The sequence below is a fragment of the Lipotes vexillifer genome, unplaced genomic scaffold, assembly GCF_000442215.2.
Source record: "Lipotes vexillifer unplaced genomic scaffold, Lipotes_vexillifer_v1.1 scaffold690, whole genome shotgun sequence".
Lineage (NCBI taxonomy): Eukaryota > Metazoa > Chordata > Mammalia > Artiodactyla > Lipotidae > Lipotes > Lipotes vexillifer.
The window spans coordinates 2657608-2682766 of NW_006798376.1; the positions used below are offsets into that span (position 1 = coordinate 2657608).

Here is a 25159-nt window from a genome sequence, read left to right on the forward strand (position 1 = left end):
AGCTCACAGTATTTGGGTGGAGAGGTTGTTGAGGTGTGGGTGAAAACTTGGACTCCAATCAGATTTTTACCACTTAACCAGCTGCATGCCCTTGGGAAAGTTATTTAACATACCTGAGTCAACTCCCATAAAATGGGGATAATAACAAACCCTGTGGTGATGTGAGGGTTAACAAGATAATGCATGTGAATTGCCCAACTCTTAAAGAGAGTGAAATAAAGAAGCTATTGTCTAGGGCTCTGGCTTAAATAAACCGAAGCACAAAAAAGCACATGTCCTTGTCCAGGCAGGCATTATCAACTGTACTACAATCCTCCAGAACATGAGATTTCTCTTGTCCTTCCTGGAAGTTGCAGACTTGAGAGCCACAAGACATGTCAATTCATGTTTCTGTACAGTCAGGCATGAAGAACAACCACCAAGTGTATTTCTTGGTACATATGTAGTATGTAAACTTAACATAATGAATTTTTTTATATAACTATTTTGACCTAGGAAAAAAAGATCCTATTTTTAGCATATGCCAAGAATTCATTTTCATTACTCAAGATACTTACCCTTTCAATTTGTGGCATCTGGTCCCATGCAGGAAATCTTCCTAGTTTTACAGTTCTAGCCTCCCTGGTTACATAACAGCCTCCCTTAATAAAGACAAGCTTCGACTGTTAACATCCTCCTTTCTTTCCCTCATCAGGAACAATATCTTTTTTCTTTTTAAAAAGTTATTTTTGCATTACCGTCGATTAGCAAAGTAGTATTACTGTATTTCTCATTTCAGAATTTACTTTTCCTTTCCAACTAAACTGAAAAAGTCGTATTACTTCCAGTTATAGGGGGGAAAAGTTAAGTAAGTGACTTGATTGAGAATCAGAGAATTCAAAATTATTGGTAAACAGTGGTCTGCAGTTTGACTTAAACTTATCCGTCAGTCTTTTTATATGTTTTGAAAAATACACTCAATCTGTAGAGGTTACCGAACTTTACGGTACATTTTAAGGAATCTCAAGGGAAAAGAAACATGATTATAAAGGCCCTCTCTCAAACAAACTCAGCAAGGAAATTTCAAAGCTCAGTTTTTCATCTTGCTTTAATGACTTCATTTACGACTTTTGTGAAGAATGTGAACACATTAGAAATAGTAGCCATTTATTTTAAGTATCAGTTTTTATTAAAAAGTGCATTTTGATTATTTTATGGTCTAGGTAAGCTGTTAATATCAGTATACTCTCTGGAATAATAACTTTACAAAGATTTAAAACAAACAAAATTTTAAAAGCCTTTTTATTTCCTTCACCATTATTGTTTTACAATACAAATATTACCTTGTGAATACACAAAAAAAACCCTACGGAAGATAATTCTGCTGCACGTAAAATACAGAATGGATATATATACTTATTCATTCTTAAAAAACTATTTTGTTCTCCGCATTGGCAAGTATAGAATAGAATACTTCCCCAAACATACCCATGTTAGGAGTAAAACTTAAGAGTTACATGCAGTTCCTGCACAAATATATTTTAAAGAAATAGATCTCTTCTTTGTTGTTTACCAACAAAATTGCCATGAGAGTATGGATAACTAATTTATAGCTTTCAATTTTTAGTTAAGTGATCATTTTCAAAACTCTCTTTTTAAAAACAAAGTATTCATGGCTGTTTTCATTGTATAGTTAAAATCAAACTACCAAATAGATGATAAAATAATTGAAGTGGTACCTGTCATTGCCACCTGCTCACAATATGGGAACAGGCTCTGACTTTGCAATTAACTCTCCCATTCTTTAATTCATAGCAATTTAAAAACCATAAGCAGTCTTCTGATTTAATTTAGCTATAATGCAAAATTTAGTAGTAATACATACATTTATATTTTCATGGAATACTTTATTTTAAATAAAAACATTGAAGATTGCCTACTGACCATACAATCAAGACAAGAAAGGCACTAGAAACATAGACAAATTTCTCTCCCAAGAAACATTTTTAAATTTTAACTCTCTTTTCTCTGACATGTAAAAATCTTTAAATTTGGTTTTCATAACATCATTTTGAAAAATAAAGTTAGGAAATACTTAGAAAATCACTTTATAACAGAATCTTTTTTTTTTTTTGTACTTTTTGACACACTGTCTCTGCTGATTTTTACAAAATCCAAAGTTACCAAACCTTTCTGTGTCTGTCATTTTTATTTGAATATCGGTGCAACAGGTAGAAAGATTTCAGAATCGAACCCCATTCAGGTACTTAGAAACCTTCATAAGACATTTGCTAGAAAATGGCTTACAGCCCAATCTTTGGGGCAAGAGATATGAAAAGTATGTTTTCCCAAGAAAATAATACGTTTTATTTCCAGGTGTGACTGGAAAGACCAGAACTTATGATATAAAAGCTTACGTTTATGCTGTTGCATCATATACAAAGGAACACGGTGGTTGCAAGGTTATGTAAATCCCAAGCCTATGAACAGGAAATGTGTACAGTGCACGACAGGTTAAATTTTCTTTATTGTTGTCCAACGCGGGTCCTTTGGAGAGAAAAAAAGATCACAGTGCTGACCAGGTAACTCAATCGGTTAAGTCACGGTAACTGTCGAAAGATAACAGGATAAGGGAGGTGTTCATTTTATGGCATCTTTTCTCATGGAGTTCTTAGCACTTCGGACAGCTCCTCTTTCCCCACCGTGTACAGCTGTTATGTGTCACTCACCAACCGGCTGTATTTAACTTGCCTACCGAGGTGCATTACTGGCCAGGGGAAGGGCCAATGGTAAGATCGAGGTACAATTCCTTGGACATTCCTTTCAAAGTACTGAAATGGCCTGTACCACCACACTCTGGCCAGGAGGTTCATCTGGGAAGCTTCTTTTAGCACCTAAGAGAACGCAGAAAGAGAAAACCAAGTCAGGAAGAACAACTGATGGTTCCAGCCCCAAAAGGAACATACACATGTTTCTCATAACCTTTCACTTTAGGTTCAAATAGTTTCCATATTAAAATTCACAAAGGCCCCCAGACCCGCCCCACGACCACCTACACAGCCACAGTTTCACACTCCCACCACCGTTCTACACTCTGCCCTCAGCTGTAAACCGGGCCACACCCTAGCAGAAAAACAAGTAACTCCAATTCTGGGAGTACACGGGGAACATGCGGCTTACTCGCTCTTGTCTATAAAGAAATACCTCAATTAGTGTTTTAGCTACTCTTCTACGATGAAAACAGAGAGAGTTGATTAAATGTTAAGTATTAAGCTGGTGAGGGGCCAAAGATAGAAAAGAAGGTAGGAATGCAAATCAAGCAGGAGGTGGGCACAGCTTAAAAAATATTTTCCAGGGACAATGAGAGTGTGATTCTTGTTCTAGAAGGATGCCGTCTCCTATGTCATTATATTAACACATTTCTGGCTCATCTTTGATTCAGAAGTGGATCAGCATCACAAGAGACAACACAACCTTAGCTGACTACCTCTTAAGACAAGAGGAACCGAAGACATCTGTGGGTTCTTTGCACTTTTCCCCCTGCCACGCCAGCGACGGCAGGCCAAGAGGAGTTAAAATCAAATGGGGAGAGAAACTCACTTGCTGATTGGCCATAGTGTGGTACCACCAGAAGAGTCTTGTGGTGATGTAATATGCCACCACCACATCCACAGTGTAGTGGTCATGCGCCAAGAGAATACAGAAGATTCCAACCACGCTGAGAAGCCAGCAGATCCAGTGGTACCACCACAGTCGTCGAGGGGAATCTGAAAAGGAGAAATTTGCAACAGTCCCGTTATTCAAGTACCACTAAGGGCACCCAACCGTGCCTCAACTACTACTTCTGAATCCAATTACCTTGGATCTTTCCTTCTGAAAACAGATCTTTTGGGGTAGCAAATCTAAGGGCTTTCGTTTCTCTGCAACGGAGGTTAGAAGGGAAGCAGCTTATTTCATAAAGTGATTTTCTTAGCCATAGTAATTTACATTTGGTTATTACTTGATTCATGTAATTATAAGTGTAGCTTAAAAGGACAAATAAGGACAGGTTAATGCATCACGCTCCATTAAAATACAAAACAAAACCGCCCACTGACAATTAAATTTACCAGGAAATAATTTGGGATTAATGCTCTATACAAAAATCAGAACCTTTTGATCCTTATACACAGACTAGGCAATTATAATTGATACAACTGCCCTATTTGCTTTCCAAGCTCTGCAACCATACACTAACTTGAAAGTCTTTGAGATGTCCATTTCTCAAATACAAATAAGAGAGAATCCAAATGCCTGGGAATTCAAGCCCAAGTACGTTCCCAAGGGCAGGGCAGTGTCTGGGAAGTCACCTGATGGGAGATTCAAAATCTCTATTCGTGCAGGCCTTCCTACCTTGTATTCTCAGTGAGTGGGCTTCAGAGGGTCTGAAATTTTAGGCAACAATGTTGTCTGAGTGTGATCTACCCTTCTCACCCTGGGGAAGACAGTTAAGGCTTTTGCAGAATTTTCAAGGGGTCCAAGTATACATCATTCATTCAACCACTATTTATTGAGCAGCTACGATGTGCCCAGGACAGCAACTGCTCTAGTCACTGGAATCAATGAAGAAAATAGGCAAAGAGCCTGCCTTTGTGGGGAGATCCCTTCCTAGTAGTGAAGAGAAACAATAAATAATAATTATAATAAAGTAAATTATACATTATGTTAGAAGGTGTTAAAGCCTATGGAAAAGTAAAAAACTGAACCGAATAAGTGGGATCAGCAGTAGAGAGGGTGAAGGGAGGTTTGTCAGTTTAAATGGAGTGGTCACGGTTGGGGGTAGGGTCTTAAGAGTATGTACAGGACTCCATGTTCCATTTCCAGGAAAATCTCTACTTGGTACTCTAACAATACAACAACAAAGACCGGCTACCGTTCATTCTCCCTGCATCTCTACTAGTGTCCCTAAATGCCATCTATTTTAATTTTCACAACCTCTCCCTCATTCACGAAGGAGCTATCAGTATCTCATTCTAAAGATGAGGAAACTATGACTTACAGAGGTTAGAGGTTTTCCCCAAGGTCACAGAGCTAGTAAGTGATAGCACCAGGATTCAAAATCAGTTTGTGACCCAAGTCTTCCAATATGGCATCTCCAAGGATAAGGCTTAACCCCATTAAAGTACTGTAGGTGCCAACCAGCAGGCGGTTAGGAATCCCGCCCCCCAGGGCCGCTGACATCAGGCCTGTTCTGTTCCCATTTTCCATGCCCGGTTACATTTCTCATGGAAGGCTGCTTTCGACTTACACTCTTTGATAAATAGGTAGGTGAGTGTGAGCATGACCGTGTGGCCGCTGTACAGGTAGTCCCCACACATGTTGTGGGAGCCCGTGATGGACAGGCCGCCGCCAGCAATGAGCTTCATTATTCTCCTCAGTTGGGCTTCCCAGTCTCCAAAGAGCTGGTGGGAAAAGAAAAAATCAGACTCACTATTAGCCCACATAAAAGTCTGCTACGATTATAATTTATATTCAGAATTAAGCTTTGTAATATTGTGATTTATAATAAGAAATATATACTTGGCCTTCGTCCCTGTTCCTGGCACAGAGCTTCTACAACCTTTGGAATTTCCCCAGAAGAGACAGAGGTGTCTTTTGTTATTCATAAAAGCCCCTTTCAACCACACCTATAGGTTCATGTTCATGAGCTCAAGGTGACTTCTGGAAAGCCCCTAAGGATGGGGGTGGTTGCCAGGAGATCCAACCAGGTGACTAGAGGGTTGGAACCTCTTTCCCACTTCCCCCCATTATCAAGGAGGGGAGAAGGGCTGGGGGTTGAGTGAATTACCAATGGCCAATGATTTAATCAATCATGCCTCTATAATGAAGTCTCCACAGAAATCCAAAAGGACAGGGGTTTGGAGAGCTTCCAGGTTGGTGAACATGAGATGTGGGGAGAGTGAGGCACACCCCTTCCCACATACCTTGCCCTACACATCTCTTCCACGTGGCTGGTCCTAAGTTATATCCTTTTATAATAAACTGCTAATCTAGTAAGTAAAATGTTTTCCTGAGTTCTGTGAGCTCTAGCAAATTAACTGAACCCAAGGAGGGGGGGTCATAGGAATTTCCGATTTAAAGCTGGTCGGTAAGAAGTATAGGTGACAATCTGAACCTGTGATCAGAGTCTGAAGTGGTTGGGGGGGTGACAGTCAGTGTGAGACTGAGCCTTTACCTTGTGGGATCTGATGCTATTTCCAGGTAGACAGTGCCAGAATGGAGTTTAAAGAGGGTTAGAGATTTCCGTGTGTGTGTGTGTGTGTGTGTGTGTGTGTGTGTGTGTGTGTGTGTGTGTGTGTGTATAAACCCATATATCTAGTCACAGAAGTATTCAGTGGGGTTTTCAGAGTACAGGAGATGCACAGGAGTGTTTTTCCTTTATGAGTTTATATGAAGACATGTAAAATCACCCCGCCGCCGCCATGAAGTGTGCCCACTCAACATTCACTGCTGTTCAGACAGCCCTTGGAAGAGTGTGGTCCTAGAGATGAAACATGCAGCTTCAGAGCTTCCCTTAGATGTTGGCACTTTTTAGAGCACATGTCAGCAGATATTTAGTTACTAAATTTTTTTTTCACTACACTGTTAAAGACTGACTGATTGATTTACTACCATAACTGCCATCTGGGGGAATATCTCTGGGAAAAATTTAAAGATCTATTTCACACGCTTGGCCTAGAGGACAAATGTTCTACTAACTTATTAGCTAAAGCAGCTGGAGGTTGGAAAGTCAAATATATGAATTTTTTTTTTTTGGTATGTGATTTTTGGGGACCAGATTGAAGCAAGGGACTGAGTAGGATGTACCTTCAATCTTCTGAAATTATGTGGGTAGAACTGCATGTTTTTCCTTTTAATAAGAGTGAAAAAGTTTATAAATAAGTCTACCTGTCTCTGATACAAGTCTGGGCTGGATACTAGAGTGGTAAATGGCATGAACAAGTCATTCACCGAAACTTTTATTTGCTCTGGCAAATAAAATGTGTGACTGTCTATATTTTATGTTTGTCAGCATTCTTTTAAATTTTGGTTAGCCAATTTAATCACCATGACCCCTTTTCAGCGTTTAACTGATAATATTCTGGGCTCTGGGAAACATGTTTCATTATAATTTCCCTTTAAAAAAACTGATCAAGATTTCTAGTTAAGGACGTCAGGTTGAACATACCACATAGTGGATACGGATTTCCAAATTGAAAGGGATCACTGAAAGCCCAGCTCAACGGAAGCAAACAGATCTACACAGCAAGACTCAGCCTTATGGAACTTCAGAAACTTGGGGCTAACAAGGGACCTTCAAGCATCCAGAGATCAAAAACAAGCTTCACACAAAAGATCAAGAATCAGGCTTCTTCAAAAGCAATACTGGAAAAGAAAAGGCTTCAGAAAAATGCCTCCAAATTCTGAGGGAAAATGATTTCCACCTCAGAATTCTATACTCAGCCATATTATTAACTGAGCCTAATCTTAAAAAATAGACCAAGGAAAAACTAAAGTCATTTCATATATACAAGATTTCACATTTACCACCTATGTATTCTTTTTGCAGGAAATTACAGAAGATGTACTCTACAAAGCAAAGGAGAAAACAGAAAAAAGAAGAAACGGGATTTGCTAGGATGCCAGCGAAGGGAATACTGAGAGCTGTGCCGTAGGCCTAAGAGAGGGAGGCCCCTACATGGGTGAGTCAGAGCTCTGGAGATAAGGCTAACAGAACACCTAATTCCGCGACTGCACTGAGTCACAACGTGGGAATGAGTAAGTACACAGAAAACTAACAGAGCAAAAAGCAAGGCAATTACGGACTCTACAGGAAATGAAATATTGTGTTGAAAAGGAAAAGTAATTATAGGAAACTACATGACTTGGCTATGAATAGCATTTACAAAACTGTAAGAATGTAAGCTCTGAATACTGAGTTAAGTCAAGGACAGAAAATGACACTGGGAAGATGGGATAAGAAGCCTAAACTCCTGTACTGGGATGGTGGGGGAGGGGAAGAAGGGAAGGAAAAGGCACAGAACACATACAAGCTGGGGGGGAGGATTGTGTGGGGAATACAAGGGCTTTAAATCCTGGCCTTCCCCAGCAGGAAGTCAGCAACAGCCTGTATTAGAAATTATAAAGAAACAATATTGCCATGGCACTTAAGAGACCTGAGGATAAACACATACACACACAAAAATTCTGTAAAAAGAGTTAAAGAAATGAAGGTAAACACCACGAGACTCAGTTAAAAGAGCTAAAGAGAGTAGGAAAGGAGGCTGAGTACGATTAGGGTAAGGGTTGCGTACCATGGTTTTTCATAATAAGTCCTGTAGGATCATTTTGTTTCTTAAATTGCACACACGTATAAACATGATAAAAAATGTTTGAAAGTTTTAAACTGAAAGTTTGGTCTGGTTCTGTCATAACAACGGATAATAACTGGAAGAAAATTATGGCAAAAAAGCTTAGGTAGTTCTTCAGTTTACATTATTTCAAATTGTCCTTTCGAAACTCCCTCTGTGTTTTGAAAACTATAAATCATATTCTTGAGCACCATTCCCCCTAAATTTGCCCTCTCATTTTGGTAGGAAAATATTTGTGGAGAAACTGTAGGGGTAAGAAAAGAGGGAGAGATTATGAGGTAAACGTGGCATTGAGGAAAAACAGCCCAAAGTTAATGCTCCATTTCTTACAAGTGCCCTTAACACATCTATGCTTTCTTTTAAAAATATCTTTCCATGATTGTCAAACCTCTGCAAGGGGAAAGGCTCTTTAAAAGCTCAGTGGGGAACAGGAAAAGGAGATGGATGGTTACAGCTATATACAATTTTTTAATTACACTTTAAGAAAGCAAACAAACTCTAAGACAAATGACAACACAATTGGAGCAGAAACAACTTAACATCTTCACCGTGTACACAGTACATATAAATCAAGTAAATAAGACCATTTAGGAAACAAAATTTATCAAAGGACAAAGGATGTGACCAGCTGGAGGCACTGGCTCTGTCAAACAAATAGAAATAAAAATGAACATTAACAGGAGCTCATTCTTTCCCATATCAAATTAGCAAAGCTAAAAAAAGATAGCCAATGGTGGGGCAGGGACAACGTCACTGATCTTCTCAAACAGGCTCCTTAAAGAGGAGGGAAGGAACGTGGTGAATGCAGCAGCCGGCAGTGCAGGGAGAAAGAGGCAGTGGCCTCTGAAACAGACAGGCTGGGTTAAAAGCATGGCTCTCCTACCAATCAGCTGTGTGACCCTGGGCAGCCGAACCACTCTAAGCCTCAATTTCCTCATCACCAACCTGGGGAGTGATATATTTATTACAACTGGCAAAATCCTCTGCAAAAATAATCATCAATATTGACCACCAATCCAAATAGCCATGACCTGTGTGTGACTCAGTGCTTAGTTGTTTCTAGGAACCTACCTCCAAGAAGTGATCCCGAACATGAAGAAAACCTTTACGCACAATATTATTTATAAAAGCAACAAACTGGAAACAACCCAAATGGGAACTGTTAAATAACTGTTCCCTTGCCATTCAGAACCTGGGCCAGGGGAGCAATGGAAACACCAGGGGTCGCCTGTCATTACAGGCATACCTTGGAGACATTTCAGGCTCGGTTCCAGACCACAGCAATAAAGTGAATATTCCAATTAAGCGAGTTTCACGAATTTTTTGCTTTCCCAGTACATAAAAAGTTATGGATATTGTAGTCTATTAAGCGTACAATAGCATTATGTCTAAAAAAACCAATGTGCCTGCCTTAATTAAAAAAATACTTTATTGCTAAAAATGCTAACCGTCATCTGAGCCTTCAGCAAGTGGCAGTAGTAACATCAAAGATCACTGGTCACAGATCACATAACAAATACAAAGTTTGAAAAACTGCAAGAATTACCAAAATGCGACGCACACATGAAGTGAGCAAATGATGCTGGAAAAATGGTGGTTAACAGACTTGTTCCACCCAGAATTGCCACAAACTTTCAGTTTCTAAAAACTGCGATAAGTATAAAGTGTAATAAAGTCATGCTCAATAAAATAAGGTGTGCCTGTACCCTCTCAGGACCTACTGAGCCAGAATCTGAGGTGATTCAAATGCACACTATAGTGATTCAAATGCACTGAACTAGGCCATAATTGTTTAATGCATTATTTAAAAATAAGCATGCAATGACTTTGTAGTAAGTTATATCATAAATACTTTCTTCTACCAAGAGGAAAAAAATGAAACAAAATGTTTGGTATAACTGTTTAAAAAAACATGCACAGGAAAAATCTAGGATGTACACACTGCATGTTAGCATGGTTTGCATGGAAACCGGTAGGAGTTCTCTCGTCTCTAACCCAAGGGAACTTCTTTTCCTGCTTGTTGGGCTAGAAAGGAGGGGATTCCTGCGGAGTTCTGCAGTTCTGAGATTTAGGTTACCTCTGAGTACAGGCAGGAGACACGGGAAGAAAACAGAAGAGGAGGAATAAGGGGGAGGAGGGAGAAAGGAAAAGGAGGAAAAGGAGGAAAAGGGAGGAGGGGGGAGGGGGAGGGAGGACGAGGAAGACGCAGAAACAGGAAGCTCCCAGCTCCATCTTCCTTACTTCTCATTTTAGTTTCCTTCTGCGCTCTGCCTGCTACCATTTTCCAGAGTCCTCAAAGGGCTGCCCCAGACACTGTGGCCTGTGTTTTGGGTTGCATTCAGTGGGAAAGAGGATGGAGTGTGTACCTGGAGCTCTAACCTCCCCATCAGTAGACTTCTGAGTGCTCATCTTTGAAAGCAGAGATAGTTGGGGGACATTCACACAAACACTTTCTCGGTGGGCACTACAAAGCTGTGACAAGGTCTTGCATCTGCATCATTATGTGAATTATGATCTCCTAGGGTCAGAGAAAAATCACTTTTCAGTAAAAACAGAGCAATTTTCTTCAAGTTCTAATGAACGGCCAAGAAATTAACCGGCCAAATCACTTAAGCAATATGAGACATAGAAAGAAATGGAGAGCAGAAGGCAGATGGAGAGGCTTCTGAAAGAGGCACAGCCCACTCCAGAGGGTTCAAACCAGTGAGCCTTTGGTTACTAAAAAACAGGTTCCCCCAGTATGTTTTTTTGTTTTTTTTTTTTGCGGTACGTGGGCCTCTCACTGTTGTGGCCTCTCCCGTTACGGAGCACAGGCTCCCGACGCGCAGGCTCAGCGGCCACGGCTCACAGGCCCAGCCGCTCCGCGGCATGTGGGATCTTCCCGGACCGGGGCACGAACCCGCATCCCCTACATCGGCAGGCTGACTCTCAACCACTGCGCCACCAGGGAAGCCCCCCGCCCCCAGTATGTTTTCAATGCTGAATACACAGTGCTCTGATGATAGGCTGTTCACCACCATTCAGTTTGCAGACGGCCTCATGCACTTGCCTTTTCTCTTAAGTGCATCTGAAAAGTGGGGACATTCACTGTGCTTCATCCCCTTCTGGCAGGAGAGGGAGAACCTGGAACCCAAACTCATCAAATAATGCTGCAAGAATCAATGGCTTTGGTATAACTTGGAGGAAGGGCTGAAAGTGAGTGCTAAAGAGCAGAAATGCTATTTAATATAATCCTTGCGTCTTACCAATGCTTCATCTTACAGCAGCCCTGAAAAATCAGCGAGGCAGGTCTTAACTCTGTCCGGGGTCCCCCGGCTGTTCAGTTTGGGAGCTGCAATGGGTCCCAAGTCCTCTGACTCCACGTATGTATTATCTGCAAACTGCATGCTACCTGTACACTGCCAGCGCCTCCCCAAGCCTGCATAAACCAAGAACCGGATACACATGAAGCAACCTTGCTCTGAGCAGCCTAGGTTCCTTACAAAGGTAATGTCATGCCATCATGCCCCATACCAACCACCAGGAACAGTCAGGTGTCTCTCAGTGGACCTGTCCTCATTCATGCATTCAATGAATCTACCTACTACCACCAGGGCAAATAACTTCTTGTCTTGTTCCAGAAGAAAAGTCTTCCTGCAAAACAGAAAATTCACTACCATCCATGGCATGTAAAGAAAGCTGCTCTTCAACACCCAGACCACAGGTCAGATCTGCTAAGGGAATCAAGCATCAGGGAACAGCGGGATCAGTAGAATCCCCATCAATCCATGTCCCGCACGGCCTGCAACTGGGAAACACACGCTACGTGCTGCAGTCCCCGCCTCAACTTCAACTCCCAAACAGAAGCAGCAAAACTATGCCACTTCCTGAACTTCAACAGGCACATGGCCCTCCTAACCAGTGATGGACACTTAAGAACTAATTTGAGCCATGAAACGCCCTTGAGCATGACCTTGAAGACTGAGGGGACGATGGTGTGTTGCTAAGTTTGACAAATGTTTCAGATTTCACAGCAGCAGTGAGAGGTTCAAAACTGCCCCTTATAATTTTTCAGACCTTCTGTGATACATATATACCATGAAGATGTGGTACATACCTACAATGGAATATTACTCGGCCATAAAAAGGAACGAAATTGGGTCATTTGTAGAGATATGGGTGGACCCAGAGTCTGTCATACAAAGTGAAGTAAGTCAGAAAGAGAAAAACAAATATCATATATTAATGCATATGTGTGGAATCTAGAAAAATAGTACAGATGAACCTATTTCCAGGGCAGGAATAGAGACTCAGATGCAGAAGATGGACGTGTGGACACAGTGGGGCAAGGGGAGGGTGGGAGGAATTGGGAGATCAGGTTTGACATAAATACACTACCATGTGTAAAATAGCTAGCTAGTGGGAACCTGCTGTATAGCACTGGGAGCTCAGTTCAGTGCTCTGTGATGACCTAGATGGGTGGGATTGGAGGTGGGGAGGGAGGTCCAAGAGGGAGGGGATACATGTATACATATAGCTGATTCACTTCGTTGTACAGCAGAAACCAACCGAACACTGTAAAGCAATTATACGCCAATTAAGAAAAAAAAACTGTCCCTTATAATTTCTCATACCTTTTTGTGACTGTCGATTGAGGAGTAAAAAAGACAACAAAAAGGAATGTAGGGTCGTTTGCACATAATAAAATATTACATTTTGTTTGTACAGAGATTCCAACTTTTTAACAGAGTTTTCCTATCGATTATCTCATTGTAGCCTCACAAGCCTATCAGGTGGTTAGTGTATACGTAATTATATCCATTTTACAGATAAGCAAATAGAGGCGCTATTTTTCTATTTCACAGTGACTCAGTTGGGATCAGATCCAAATGTCTTACCTCTCACTAAAGGACCTTGCCTTTTGGGTCCCTGGAAAGAGCAGCTATTGGTGCAAACACTTCTCCAAATAACAAAGGCTGGACAATGTCTCCAGGTTCACTTTTTTTGTTGTTTTTGTCATGCTAATGAAATTGAATCCATTTTACATAAATCATTTAAATATAGTTGAACGGTTTAAAATTTTTATTCGTTATTCACTAAAGATCTATTTTTCATAAGTGTTTTTTCCATTAAATCAAATTTCCCCATCTCTCAAAAAGTTATTTCCATGGGAATCTTTCACAAACAAATTACACATTTTCCACCTTCTTGAACAAGGTATTCTCAGTTTGATCTTAACTTTCCTTGCTTTATGTTGTGCTGTGTAGGAGGGATGCTCCAAAGACCTCTAAGCTTATGTCATAAGAACAACAATGAGGATAAATCCAGCCGCAAGCCCCAGTTTTGGGTTAACCATCCAGGTGGCTCTGGACAAACCATTTTACCCATTCTAGCTTCAGTTCTCTCATCTGTAAAATGGCGAGAACACCACCACCTCATCCTCAACCCTCACTGCCAAAGGGAGGTAGTGTTTATAAAAGTGATTGCTCAAAAATTATAAAGTGCTATACAAATATCAGACCACATTACAATGATCAAGTTAGGCCCATGGTTTGGGTGAGGAGTTCCTTAAGTGAGAACTCAACGCTTAGCAGCCAAGAAGTGAAATTCTCCTTAAATACACAGCCCTCATGGATGTTCACCTGTGATCACTTTTATGAATTCTTCCTCAGGTGGTTATCATTTCATTCCTGGGAAGATTTAGTTTCATCCGCAAATATTATATCCATCTCAAATGATCTGAAGTAGGGAGATTTCCCTATACACATCCTCTTAGAACTCAGATACGCAACCTTAAAAACATTTTTCCCTCCACTGAGCTCTGAGGGATTTGGCTCTCCATACTGCCCCATTATCCAATGTATCCAAGAGTTCCTATACCAGGCAGGCATTTTTTTTTCATGGGGAGGGGTCTCTAAATAATCATCAGCAATAAAGCACTCATCCCCTACCAGCCTCCCTTTCCCCCGGTAAAAACGTAAAAATGTTTTCATGGCCTTTAGTAAGGAGACTTATCAAAGGCTTCATAAAATCTTAAATAAAGGTCAGCTATGGATTTCCATTTACCCGGAGACTTATTTGTCACATTAAAGAAATCCAGTATTTCAGTCAGGCAGGATTTCCCTTTAACAAAAATTATATCTGAGAGATTCTGTAGCCTACCTGGTCATGAAGTGAAAATTGAAAAACAATTCCCTCAAATTTTTGCTTTGAAAATGTGTAAATCTAAAGAGAATAATGAACATCCTTAGACTCATCAATTATCAATATTTTGCCACATTTGCTTCTCCTTCTTTTCCCACTTATTTTTTCCTGGGCCATTTGAGAATTAAGTTGAATACATTATGACACTTTACCCTTAAGTGTACAAACAAGGACATTTTCTTCTGTAATCACACTCACAAAATTTAACAATGATAGAATACTATCATGGTTAATAGACATCCTCATTCAGACTCCCCCACAGTCTCAACAATGTCCTGTATAGCTTTCCCCCCGAATCTAGGATTCAATCAGAGGAGACATATTGAGGGTACTTGTCATACTCTTTAATTTTTCTTAGTCTACTAGTTTCTCAGTCCTTTTTTTTTTTTTTTAAATGACACTGACATTTTATTTTAAAGAGTCCACTCTAGTTTTTTAATATCAAGAGCTTGTCCCTCCATTTGGCTTTATCTGATTGTTTCCTTATGTTTAAACTCAGGTTAAATGTTATTGGCAGGAATATACAGAAATGATGTGTCCTACCCAGTGCATCAGATCAAAAAGCATCCGATATCATTTGTCCTGCTGCTGGTTTGATCACTTGGCTGCCAGAGTGTCTGGCAGATTTCTCCTCCGAATACACACCTTTGCCCCTTTATTATTAACAAGCAGTTTGTGACTTTTTGAAACTATATAAATATTATGGTGCCCCACCTTTCACCCAGTGGCTTTAGCATCTGTTGATGATTCTTGCTTGAATTATTACTACAGTGGTTGCAAAATGGTGATTTTCTATTTCTAATATTTCTTTTATATCCAGCAGTTAATTTTTTCTCCACCAGCACTAATTTTTAAAATGTTTCTTATTAATGTATTATAATTAATTACTGCCATACTTCCTTGTGATGCTCCAACTGTCTCACACGTGGCCAGTGGGAGCCTCTCAAGCAGGACAGTATGGCTTCTGAATGGAACCCACCGGCCTGCAGTGTCTGGGAAGCTCTGGAACCTTCCTCAGGACAAAAGTCCTGCTGTCCATCTGCCTGTACTCTGACACAGTGGATCACGCTTCGTGTAGCGTCATCTCCGAGGCTCTTTGGATTTCTTCAGTGAATGCTTTTTCACCCTGGTGACCTCTTCACACTAGATGGCCGCTGCCATGTAGGAATCCTCTGTCACCTTCCCAATGTCTGCCCTGATCTAGGCGTTCTTCATCTCTAAATTCGAAACACCACACAAAAGCAACCTCATCTGCCTCCCCTGTGGGAAGTACCAAGAACAGAGATGCGGCCGAACTTCTTGCCTCTGCCACTTAGTACCTGCAAGACAACAGGCAAGTCAAGCATCTCTGGACCAACTGCAAGTTCCTCCCACTCATGACTGTGAGACTTCAATGAAAAAACATTGAGAATCATACCTGGCACGAAACAGGTAGACATAATTTAGCACCGCTCCAAGTCTACCTCCCCTCCTCTCTCCCAAACAGCTTACTTTCTGTATCACTGGAGAGACGGCTTTCTAAGAGACAGATGTGATCACATCCTATTCACTGCTCCAACCTTTCCTGGCTTCCTGTGGCCAAACTCCTTAGAAGGGTGGCCAGATCCCTTAAAATCTGCCCACAACTTGCCTCTCTGGCTTTCTCTCTGCCACTCAGTCCACAGGATCACATGGCCAGGAGTATCTGACTTTACCTGCACCCTCAGACTTCCTTTCACACCCTTTCTGTTCTCTCCCTTTAACTCCACTTGGCAAACACCTACTCATCCTTTTCAGACTTGGCTCGGACGGCACCTCCTCAGTGCAGCCAACACTCCCAGCAAAGTTTGCCATCTTCTCTGCTTCCATGGCAACTGAGCACCACACGCCTATTACAGTGAAGACTGTAGTCAGAGAATAATCTTATGTGTTACATGTCTGTCACAGCTTCTGGATGCCCATTTGCCTTACATATTTGTGTATCCTCAAAATTTACCCCACGCAAGACAGGTCCTCTAGAAATGATTGTTCAGAAGTAAGCAATCTTCTTGTTTATGAAAAGAAGTCACATCTATAATCTCCCTGCCTCACAATCCCTGTCTCCCTGGAGACTTCCCATAAATAAGAAAACCATTTAGAAAGTTTATAAGATCATGCAAAAATGCATATAACAAATGTTAACTATAAAGACACAGGAAAAACTGCACAAAATGCATGATCAGAACTATGTAAGAAAAATACACATAAAGAACTAATAAATATACTGAAAAATGAACAGTAGATGGAACCATGAGTGTAAAAATTTTCCTTTTTACATTTTTACAATGTATCTATAATGAATGTAGAGGTTCTTTAAAATGGAGAAAAAATAACCTTTTTTTAAGACAGAAAGAAGTGACTTAGTACATTTTTCTTTTTCTTTGTTTCTCATTCCTGAAAAGGGAAGAGAACAGCGGAGAGAAAAAGGGGAAAGTGAAGAAGAGACTTGGGATGGGGAAGGTTACCGGAAATTATAAAGCACGAAATTTTTTTAAAAATGAGAATGAACAAAATGGAAAATTATACTGACGATAAGAAACTGGGAGGCAAGCAGAAAATTAGGTAAAATCAAGCACTGACAATTTAAATTCCACGTGATTCAACAGGATGACATGAAGCTATTTTGGTAACAGAACACAAGCCATATTCTGAAATGCTGATAAGGTTAGCAGGAGCTAATCAGAACATCAACATTTGTCAGCGAGGAGGGCAGCTTTTGAACACTCAAGCTGTTACCTAAGAAAGTAGGAAAGAACTTAAAAAGGTTATAAAATCCTAAAAAGCAGTGAGTCTTGTGCCTTGTAAGACTGAACACATGCCAGTAAAGAGACCCTTGAGACTGAGGATTACTACATCACAGCTTAGCATCGAATTGAAGGAGGTGCTTTGGTCTTTCTAATGCGTGCAATGCAAAAAAACTGACAGTGGCAGGAAAGAACACGGAAGTCCTTCTGTTATTATATTTGTATTTTATTGTTCCACTGAACAATTAATCTCAGATGTCCAATTGATCTCAGCCTTGTCCGACAGTGGGCTATGTTCAAGTATGCTGGATGGAAAAATAAAAAGACACGTTTTTGAAGTTCAAGAGAATCATTCCACTGAAAACACCATGTCAGATTAATGCGTTAGCCAGCTAAGTAAGTACCCAGGGTGTAACGTAACTCTCTCGTTTTGAAGGTTTTCAAATCTAAGGTCACCATGGAGACCAAAAACCAGAACCAACATGAATCTCACTTTAATGCTTAGGCATTAGATTAACTCAAGTGATTATTAAAATGAGAGTTGAAAACAGCATAAGTTATTCCTTCTCTTCCAATAACATTAGTGTATCTGTGTTATCTGGGGCAGGTTTTTTTTCTTTCTTTTTTTTCTTGTGGAGTTTGCTAAAACAACAGCAACGAAAATTTCTTACATAAAGCTTAGGACACAGAAGAATTCTCAAATGTTTCTGCCTTTTTTATTTTTAAAAACTGAATCCTAAAAAGTTAGAACAAGATGACAAGAAGGTGTTTTCTGGTTGGGACACGTGCTCCTTGGAGAAAAGCTGTGTTGAGATTAACAAGGGGTAATCAAGGTTGCACTAACTTGGCAGCCTCGTAAGCCCTCCACGCACCCCACTGGGATACAGGACTAATGCTTCCCAGAAGCTCCTGTTCCAGGAACTGAATGCTTCCTTCCCTTCTCACGCCCCAGCAGCTCATCTCTGTTGCAGGAGCAACTGATGACAGGCCCCCTTCCCTTCTCACCTCATCATTTCACATGACGATTACTTCTCTAAGCCATGACATTTTGTGAAGTAGAGTACACTGCCATCAAGTGAATGAACACTAGGAACAATTTTCTTAATTACTACTGCATACCTGTTGGAACATTTTTCTTAGAAGCCATGTGTTTTGAATACAGGTGTTAAGGGAAGAATTAAGTATACTAATTATGGGGCTTTGCATGTGGGCACGTGCCCATGTTAAACAAAGTCGTATTCTAAAGCTCAACTCTCTTCCCTTGGAGTTTAATGATGACTGACAGCCATAAGAATATCCACAAACCAACAGGCCTTAGATGGTGTCTCAAGTCAGGGGATAACCAATTCTGGAAGCATCGTACGTTAATGTCCTGTCTCTGGCCTTTTCATCCATACCAACAGCTTTAACACCACCGAGAATACGATGAATCACAAATATTTAATTTCTAGCGCGGATTTTTCCCTCAATTTCAGACATAGACTGCTAGTTGGCCTGGACACCACCACTTAGATATCTCACAAGTACCTCAGACTCTATTTGTTTAATCTGAAGTCATTAACTCCGTTTTCCTCCTTACCTTATAATTATGCCAGTGGTAAAAGCCAGTTGCCTTTGAAATCCTTCCTTTCTCTCCTCGTTCCCTGTATCAAACGTATTGCTAAGCTGTACTGATTCAGCCACTTAAATATTGCTCAAATCTGTCTCCACTTCTCTTATCCCTACGGCCAGCAGCTTAGCTTAAGGTCCTTATATCACAGCATTTTCCACATTATATAAGATGAAAGTTTGGAATGAGGTGGTCTTAAAGCACTTTCCACAAAGGCAGGGACTTCTGTCTACTTTGCTCATCCCCTTGCACTCCAGTACCTCAGACACAGCAGGTGCTTAGTGCACGTTAAATACATTTTCTCTGGATGAATAAGAGTCTAGGGGTTAAGGCGTGATGGCCATACCAAGCTTTCTAATTTCTGTACAGCATTTTACATCTACAGAGCCCTGTGTATTTACTGCCTTCTTTCACTCTCGCAACTCCTTAAGATGGTATGAAGAGTGCCATAAGCCCTGTCTTGCCAACAAAGGGACTGAGGCTCTGAGAAGTTAAATGCAACTGCTGCACAGCTAGCAAGTGCTGGACGACATCATCCTCACTCTGACCTCAGTGTTCTTTCTACTACTGGGTAGGTTTGTATTTTTACAGGGTAATAAGTCCCCTCTCTGTGCAATGGTTCAGAGAGAGTTTGATCAAGATTTGGTGGCGAGGATATTGAGACACTGGACTGGATGACTTTCAGTGAGGTTCCTTTCCGTTTTGACTAACCAAGCCCTGGGTAGGGCTCTAAGGTAGGCAGAGGTGGTCTCTGGGATCTCTCTCGAGCACTGTCTCTCGCTCCCTTCTGACACTGTTCCCCAGTGCAGTGTTCTGACCCTTGTCTGACCTCTCAGTTTCTTAAGCTTGATCTCCAAGAGGCAGCACTGAGCCTTCAAGACCTTTTCCAAGTCTTCTGTCTAGCTTCAGAAATCATTCTGCTTTACTTGTGAAGTGTTCTTGCCAAAGAAATTAGAACTGAATCAAGTCTCCAGAGCCAACTTTCTATTTAGAGGAAATATGGAGGAGAGAGGAAGAAGTTAATTGACACGAGAAAGAAGCAAACAGGTACAGGACAACTGCTCTGATCTCTGTAAGTTACTGATGGGGTTTAAAAAAAGGGGGTGGGGGGACTTCCCTGGCGGTCCAACGGTTCAGACTTCGAGCTCCCCTGCACTTAACAGACAGAACAACTAAATGTAATATAAAGACTGTGGATCCTAATTTATACAAACCAACTGCTTTTTTTAAAAGGCGTTTTTTAAGACAATCAAGATATTCCACGAGTTGGTAATTGCCAATACCAAAGAATTACTGTTAATTGTGCTGCACGTACCAACAGCGTTAAAGTTACGAGAGAAAATGTCCAAAATTTTTAGATGCATATTAAGTATGCAGCAATGAAATAACATTGTCTGGGCTTTGCTTTAAAATACTTCAAAAGAAAAACAGAAGATAAGATGACACAAATGTAGTAAATCTTGATAACTACTGAATCTGGGTGCTGGCATATGGTGGTTCCTTATACTGGTTTCTCTCTGGGATACAGCTGAAAAATTTCAGAACCAAAAACTGTTTTTTTGAACCCATTCTTCCAAGAACTCTGTTCTACGAAAGAATTAGATTTAGTGAGTTTTTACTAATAATTTTTGCTAACGTTTCACCCCCTCCTGTATACTTTACTTTAAAGATTCTAATTTCCAGAAGACTGTCACAGAAAGATGGCCCTAGTCGGGGTTTCTGGCAGCATGATAAATGAGTGACACACTTGGGTCTGGTTTTGCATACTGTTCCTGCCATTACCTCTCTGTCTTTACCAAGAAAACCCACAAGCTATATTTAGCTATGGGATCTTGATTGGATGTGCTGATGACTCAAGCTGACTCTGTAAGTGCTAATACTAACCAAGCGTGGGGTTGCCGGCAACTGGGTGGAGCTGCAGAGGTCCTAAGAAGAAACAAGGCGGGAAACAGATCAGGAAGAAAGGCCACACACACAGCACGACCCCTTGATGCTGGGTCCATCTTCAACATGGGCTGGACCAGATCCCACATCTACCTAAACTGGTATGACATGTTCCTTGGTGGAGAAACTTCCCAGGCACAGACTTTTTAAAGAACCGAACTACTACTGAGAACACACTTGCTTACCAAGCCAGCCTCCCAGCAGGAGTCTACATCACTGGGTCCTCAGTGACAACAAGGTATTTCGTCTAAGTCAGGAGCTGTAGGCAAGTGCCTGAGAGCTTTCACAGAGGATAAAGAAGATGTGAGGCTGGCTTTCTTTGGAAGGGCTGAAGAAAGAGCAAGGAGATGCAGAGAGGCAGGATTGCTGATGGAGATGAGTAGAACCCTGGGATCATTCATTCCTTATGACGGCTTCTCCAGTTACGGAAATAGACTGTAGCAAAAACGGAAAGAGGGCAGTAACAAACTAGCTACCTCTCTGAGCACGTATGTAAGTCTAGGAAGAAAGGGGCCCACAGTAAGCAAGCAACCTAAAGAGATCCAGAATTTCAAATGATAAAGACACCACTTTAAAAATCCCTCTTCCGGGGCTTCCCTGGTGGCGCAGTGGCTGAGAGTCCGCTGCTCACCGCAGATAGAGAAAGCCTGCACACAGAAACGAAGACCCAACACAGCCAAAATTAAATAGAGAGGGCAATTTAATAAAAAAAAAAAAAAAAAAAAAAAATACCCCTCTTCCAAGGGACTGGATTCTTCAGCCCTCTTCCAAGGTTCTATCAGAGAGAATGTCTCTTCTGGAAGTAACAAAAGTACAAATGGATGAAACTGAAAGGATGTTTCACTAGCACAAGTGCGATGTGAAGAAATGATTCCAAACACACAGCATTCCATTTTTTCTCCCACCCAGATCGAGGAAATGAGCTTCCTCTACTTCTTATTACATTAAAAGGCTTTAATGTAGTTAAACATTTTTAAAACTAAATCTCCTGTTAATTATTTCATAAAATTCCGATGATCTCCCAAACTGAAATTATTCCAAGGCAAAAGTTGGGGTAAAGGAGTATTACGTGAATCTGATGGAAAGGTAGAGACAATAGAAGAGGAATAAAGTTTATTTTAAAGGAAAGCTTCTATGCTACTAGAGGAGATCAATACAGCAAAATGTCCTGCCAGGGGGGAGAGATCTTGTTTGGGTGGGTGGAGGGTGCAAAGGGACAGGAATAGTGTCTCTAGCTCTGCTGTTACGGATTCCCACTGTAGGGATTAATAGAAAGAAGGAAAAAATATCATTTGAAACAGAACCTTCCATCTAAGAGAGGGAAAAAGCATATAAAAGCTTCTGGATCTGTATCAAGGGAGCGAATGATATTTTAAAAGTATGGCAGGAAACCAAAGAGCTATGCCCACACACAAAGCTTAACTGCTTCCATCACACTAACTAGACCACATATTTCCCCAGCTGCGAAGCACTGGCGGGGTTTGGGAATTTTAAGAAGGGCGGGGCCCCCTAGCTGTATTGCTTAGTAACGTTCCCAGATGAAGGCAAAGGGACTTGATTCTATTCTAAAGAAATTTTTACCTTTGGCCTAAGTCAAAGGACCCCTGGGCAAGATGAGAAACAAACAAAAAGGGAAATTACAGCAAGGAATGGTTTACCTTCGGAGAGCAGTTGAAATGCATACCGGGTACTGGGAGTGTAGTTACATACATTGTAATACACCGATACAGGTACAGCGTGCCAACTATGCAGAAAAATCTTCTGCTAATAATAGACCTAGAAAAAGGGAAAAACAGGGCAGACACTCAGTCATGAAATTTCGCAGGTTCACTCACTTCAAGTTTTCAATGACGCAACAATACGAACAAACCCCAAGACTACTTGAGAGATTGAAATCAGAATTTTATAACTATAGCTAAGAGCAGATTAAGGTGAGGATTTTGAAAATGATACTGTTTTTTCTTTTTAAATATTAACTTTAAGGCCAGAGGACTTTAAAACACTCTATATTGCATTAATTGGGCTTCCTGAGGCCTTAAACATGAGTTGACATTCAACTGATGTACAAGTAGGGCCTATTCTGATGGGTCAGAGCTGACTCAGTACCTGTGGTTAAACATTTAGAGAGTATCTTTTCTGTCATAAAAAAGACGTTCAGAAAATTACAATGACATTAAAATGAGAATTCAAAACTTTTCTGACATTTAATGAGCCAAAGACATTAAACCACTGTACTTGTACATCCCAGAAACTGATTATCTTAGCAGATCTCCAAGGTAGCATGATGCCAAGAAAAGAGCCTGTCTCAGTGATAGCATCCAACCTCTCTCTGCTAACTATGTGGCCTTGGGATAGACTATTGACATCTCTGAGTCTCAGTTTCCTAATCTGTAAACCAGAAATAAGAACATTAGAAATAATGTACGGAAAATCCCTGCCATCCATGCACAATGGCAGTCGACAAATGTATACATTTTGTGGATGAATCACAAAATAAGCAAGAATTAGAATTACACATCTTTTCCATTTCAAGTTTATTGGTGGTTCTAATGAAATTATTTGATATGTATATGTGAACATGTATATTGAGTTCGATAACTTCTCCTAATAGCAATTTCCACATAGGTTGGGCTTTAACTAGATTAAGCTGTACAAACTTAAGTGTATCCTTGAACAAGAATGTTCCTTCCCTTCTAATGCCACCTGTTCTATCTTGTTCTACCACAGGCCAGGATCACAGTCCTGTGGGGCTCCTCCTCTTCAACCTTGAGGGGTTCAAATTTTTCCTTGGCCCAGGGCAACCTGACATAAATAAACACAAATTTTTTAGAAGCAGTGAACAGGCTTTCCTCTGAGGATACTGAACATTCACTCTACAATTGTACAATGTGCCTCTATTTTTATGCAGGATGGACATTCCCACTGGAGGAGAAGCTGTATCATTTGTATTTTTTTAACAAGAGGAATGAAGTGATACGTCGCTTGTGTGATTAGAAATTAATTTAAAAATAACCCACATAACTGTATTAGTATTTCATTCACAACTACACAGTTCATGTCAGGTCCTTAGGTTGTACGGGTAGAGTCTGGGTGCTGTGCCTCTTTACCCAGATTGTAGAAACTGGGTCAAAACTGCTTACCAGGGCTTCCCTGGTGGCGCAGTGGTTGAGAGTCTGCCTGCCAATGCAGACGACACAGGTTCGAGCCCTGGTCTGGGAAGATCCCACATGCCATGGAGCAACTGGGCCCGTGAGCCACAATTACTGAGCCTGCGCGTCTGGAGCCTGTGCTCCGCAACAACAGAGGCCGCGATAGTGAGAGGCCTGCGCACCGCGATGAAGAGTGACCCCCACTTGCCACAACTAGAGAAAGCCCATGCACAGAAATGAAGACCCAACACAGCCATAAATAAATAAATAAATACATTGTGTATTATTTAAAAAAAAAAAAAAACTGCTTACCACAGAAAATGTCTTATTTTCTCTTATTAAAGCTGTGCTTGCCACCTCCAAGGACAAGAATTTATTCAGCATAAAGCTGTCTTTTATAAAGGTATGTGCCTCTAATTTCACTTGATGAAAAGCACAGTATAATAAAACAATATAACGAGGGACAATACTAGAGAATATCACTAGGCTATAAATGTCTTACCAAAATACTTGAAATACCCATGTGAATTTTACATTGTAAGATACGATGATCATTTTTCTCAAAAAGAAAATGCCCTCTCTCACCACCCTGTTCAAACAAACAGTAATTACTTGCCATTTTACTTGAACTATACGAAAAACATCTACAACAGAAAACTGTTAAGTCTATTTAGATATGTTAATCTCTTTAGATGAAGAGAAACAAATAAAATGACTCCTATCACTCCATTTTGGGAAAGATTACTATCTTGAAATCCCTTTGCCTGACGGTGCACATAAGATACACACACGCACACACAAACACCAGTAACTATTTCCATATCTCAAACTTGAGTCACGTTTGAGAAGCAGTGAAAAGACTTAGGATTACCTGAGAATGAGGTATATGAAAAAATGATAATGGATGAGAAAAGACAAATTCTTTAACAAAAAATACTTTAAAAGTATCAAACATTGGGCTTCCCTGGTGGCGCAGTGGTTGAGAGTCCGCCTGCCGACGCAGGGGACACGGGTTCGTGCCTCGGTCCGGGAAGGTCCCACATGCCGCGGAGCGGCTGGGCCGGTGAGCCACGGCCACTGAGCCTGCGCGTCCGGAGCCTGTGCTCCGCAACGGGAGAGGCCACAACAGTGAGAGGCCCGCGT

At 40.8% G+C, this 25159-nt stretch overlaps 1 protein-coding gene across 1 annotated transcript in view; it reads right to left on the bottom strand.

Annotated features, from left to right (window-relative positions):
- Window positions 1-1129: 1129 nt before the first annotated feature.
- The window catches only part of SGMS1 (sphingomyelin synthase 1), a 109364-nt gene continuing 85334 nt past the window's right edge, over window positions 1130-25159 (bottom strand). Inside the window, exons 3-6 of the mRNA XM_007470295.1 lie at window positions 22526-22643; window positions 5267-5420; window positions 3580-3746; window positions 1130-2873 (exon numbers count right to left, since the gene is read on the bottom strand). Coding sequence (XP_007470357.1) covers window positions 2694-2873; window positions 3580-3746; window positions 5267-5420; window positions 22526-22643 — 619 coding nt within the window. The 3' untranslated portion in view covers window positions 1130-2693. The remainder of the gene's footprint in view (window positions 2874-3579; window positions 3747-5266; window positions 5421-22525; window positions 22644-25159) is intronic.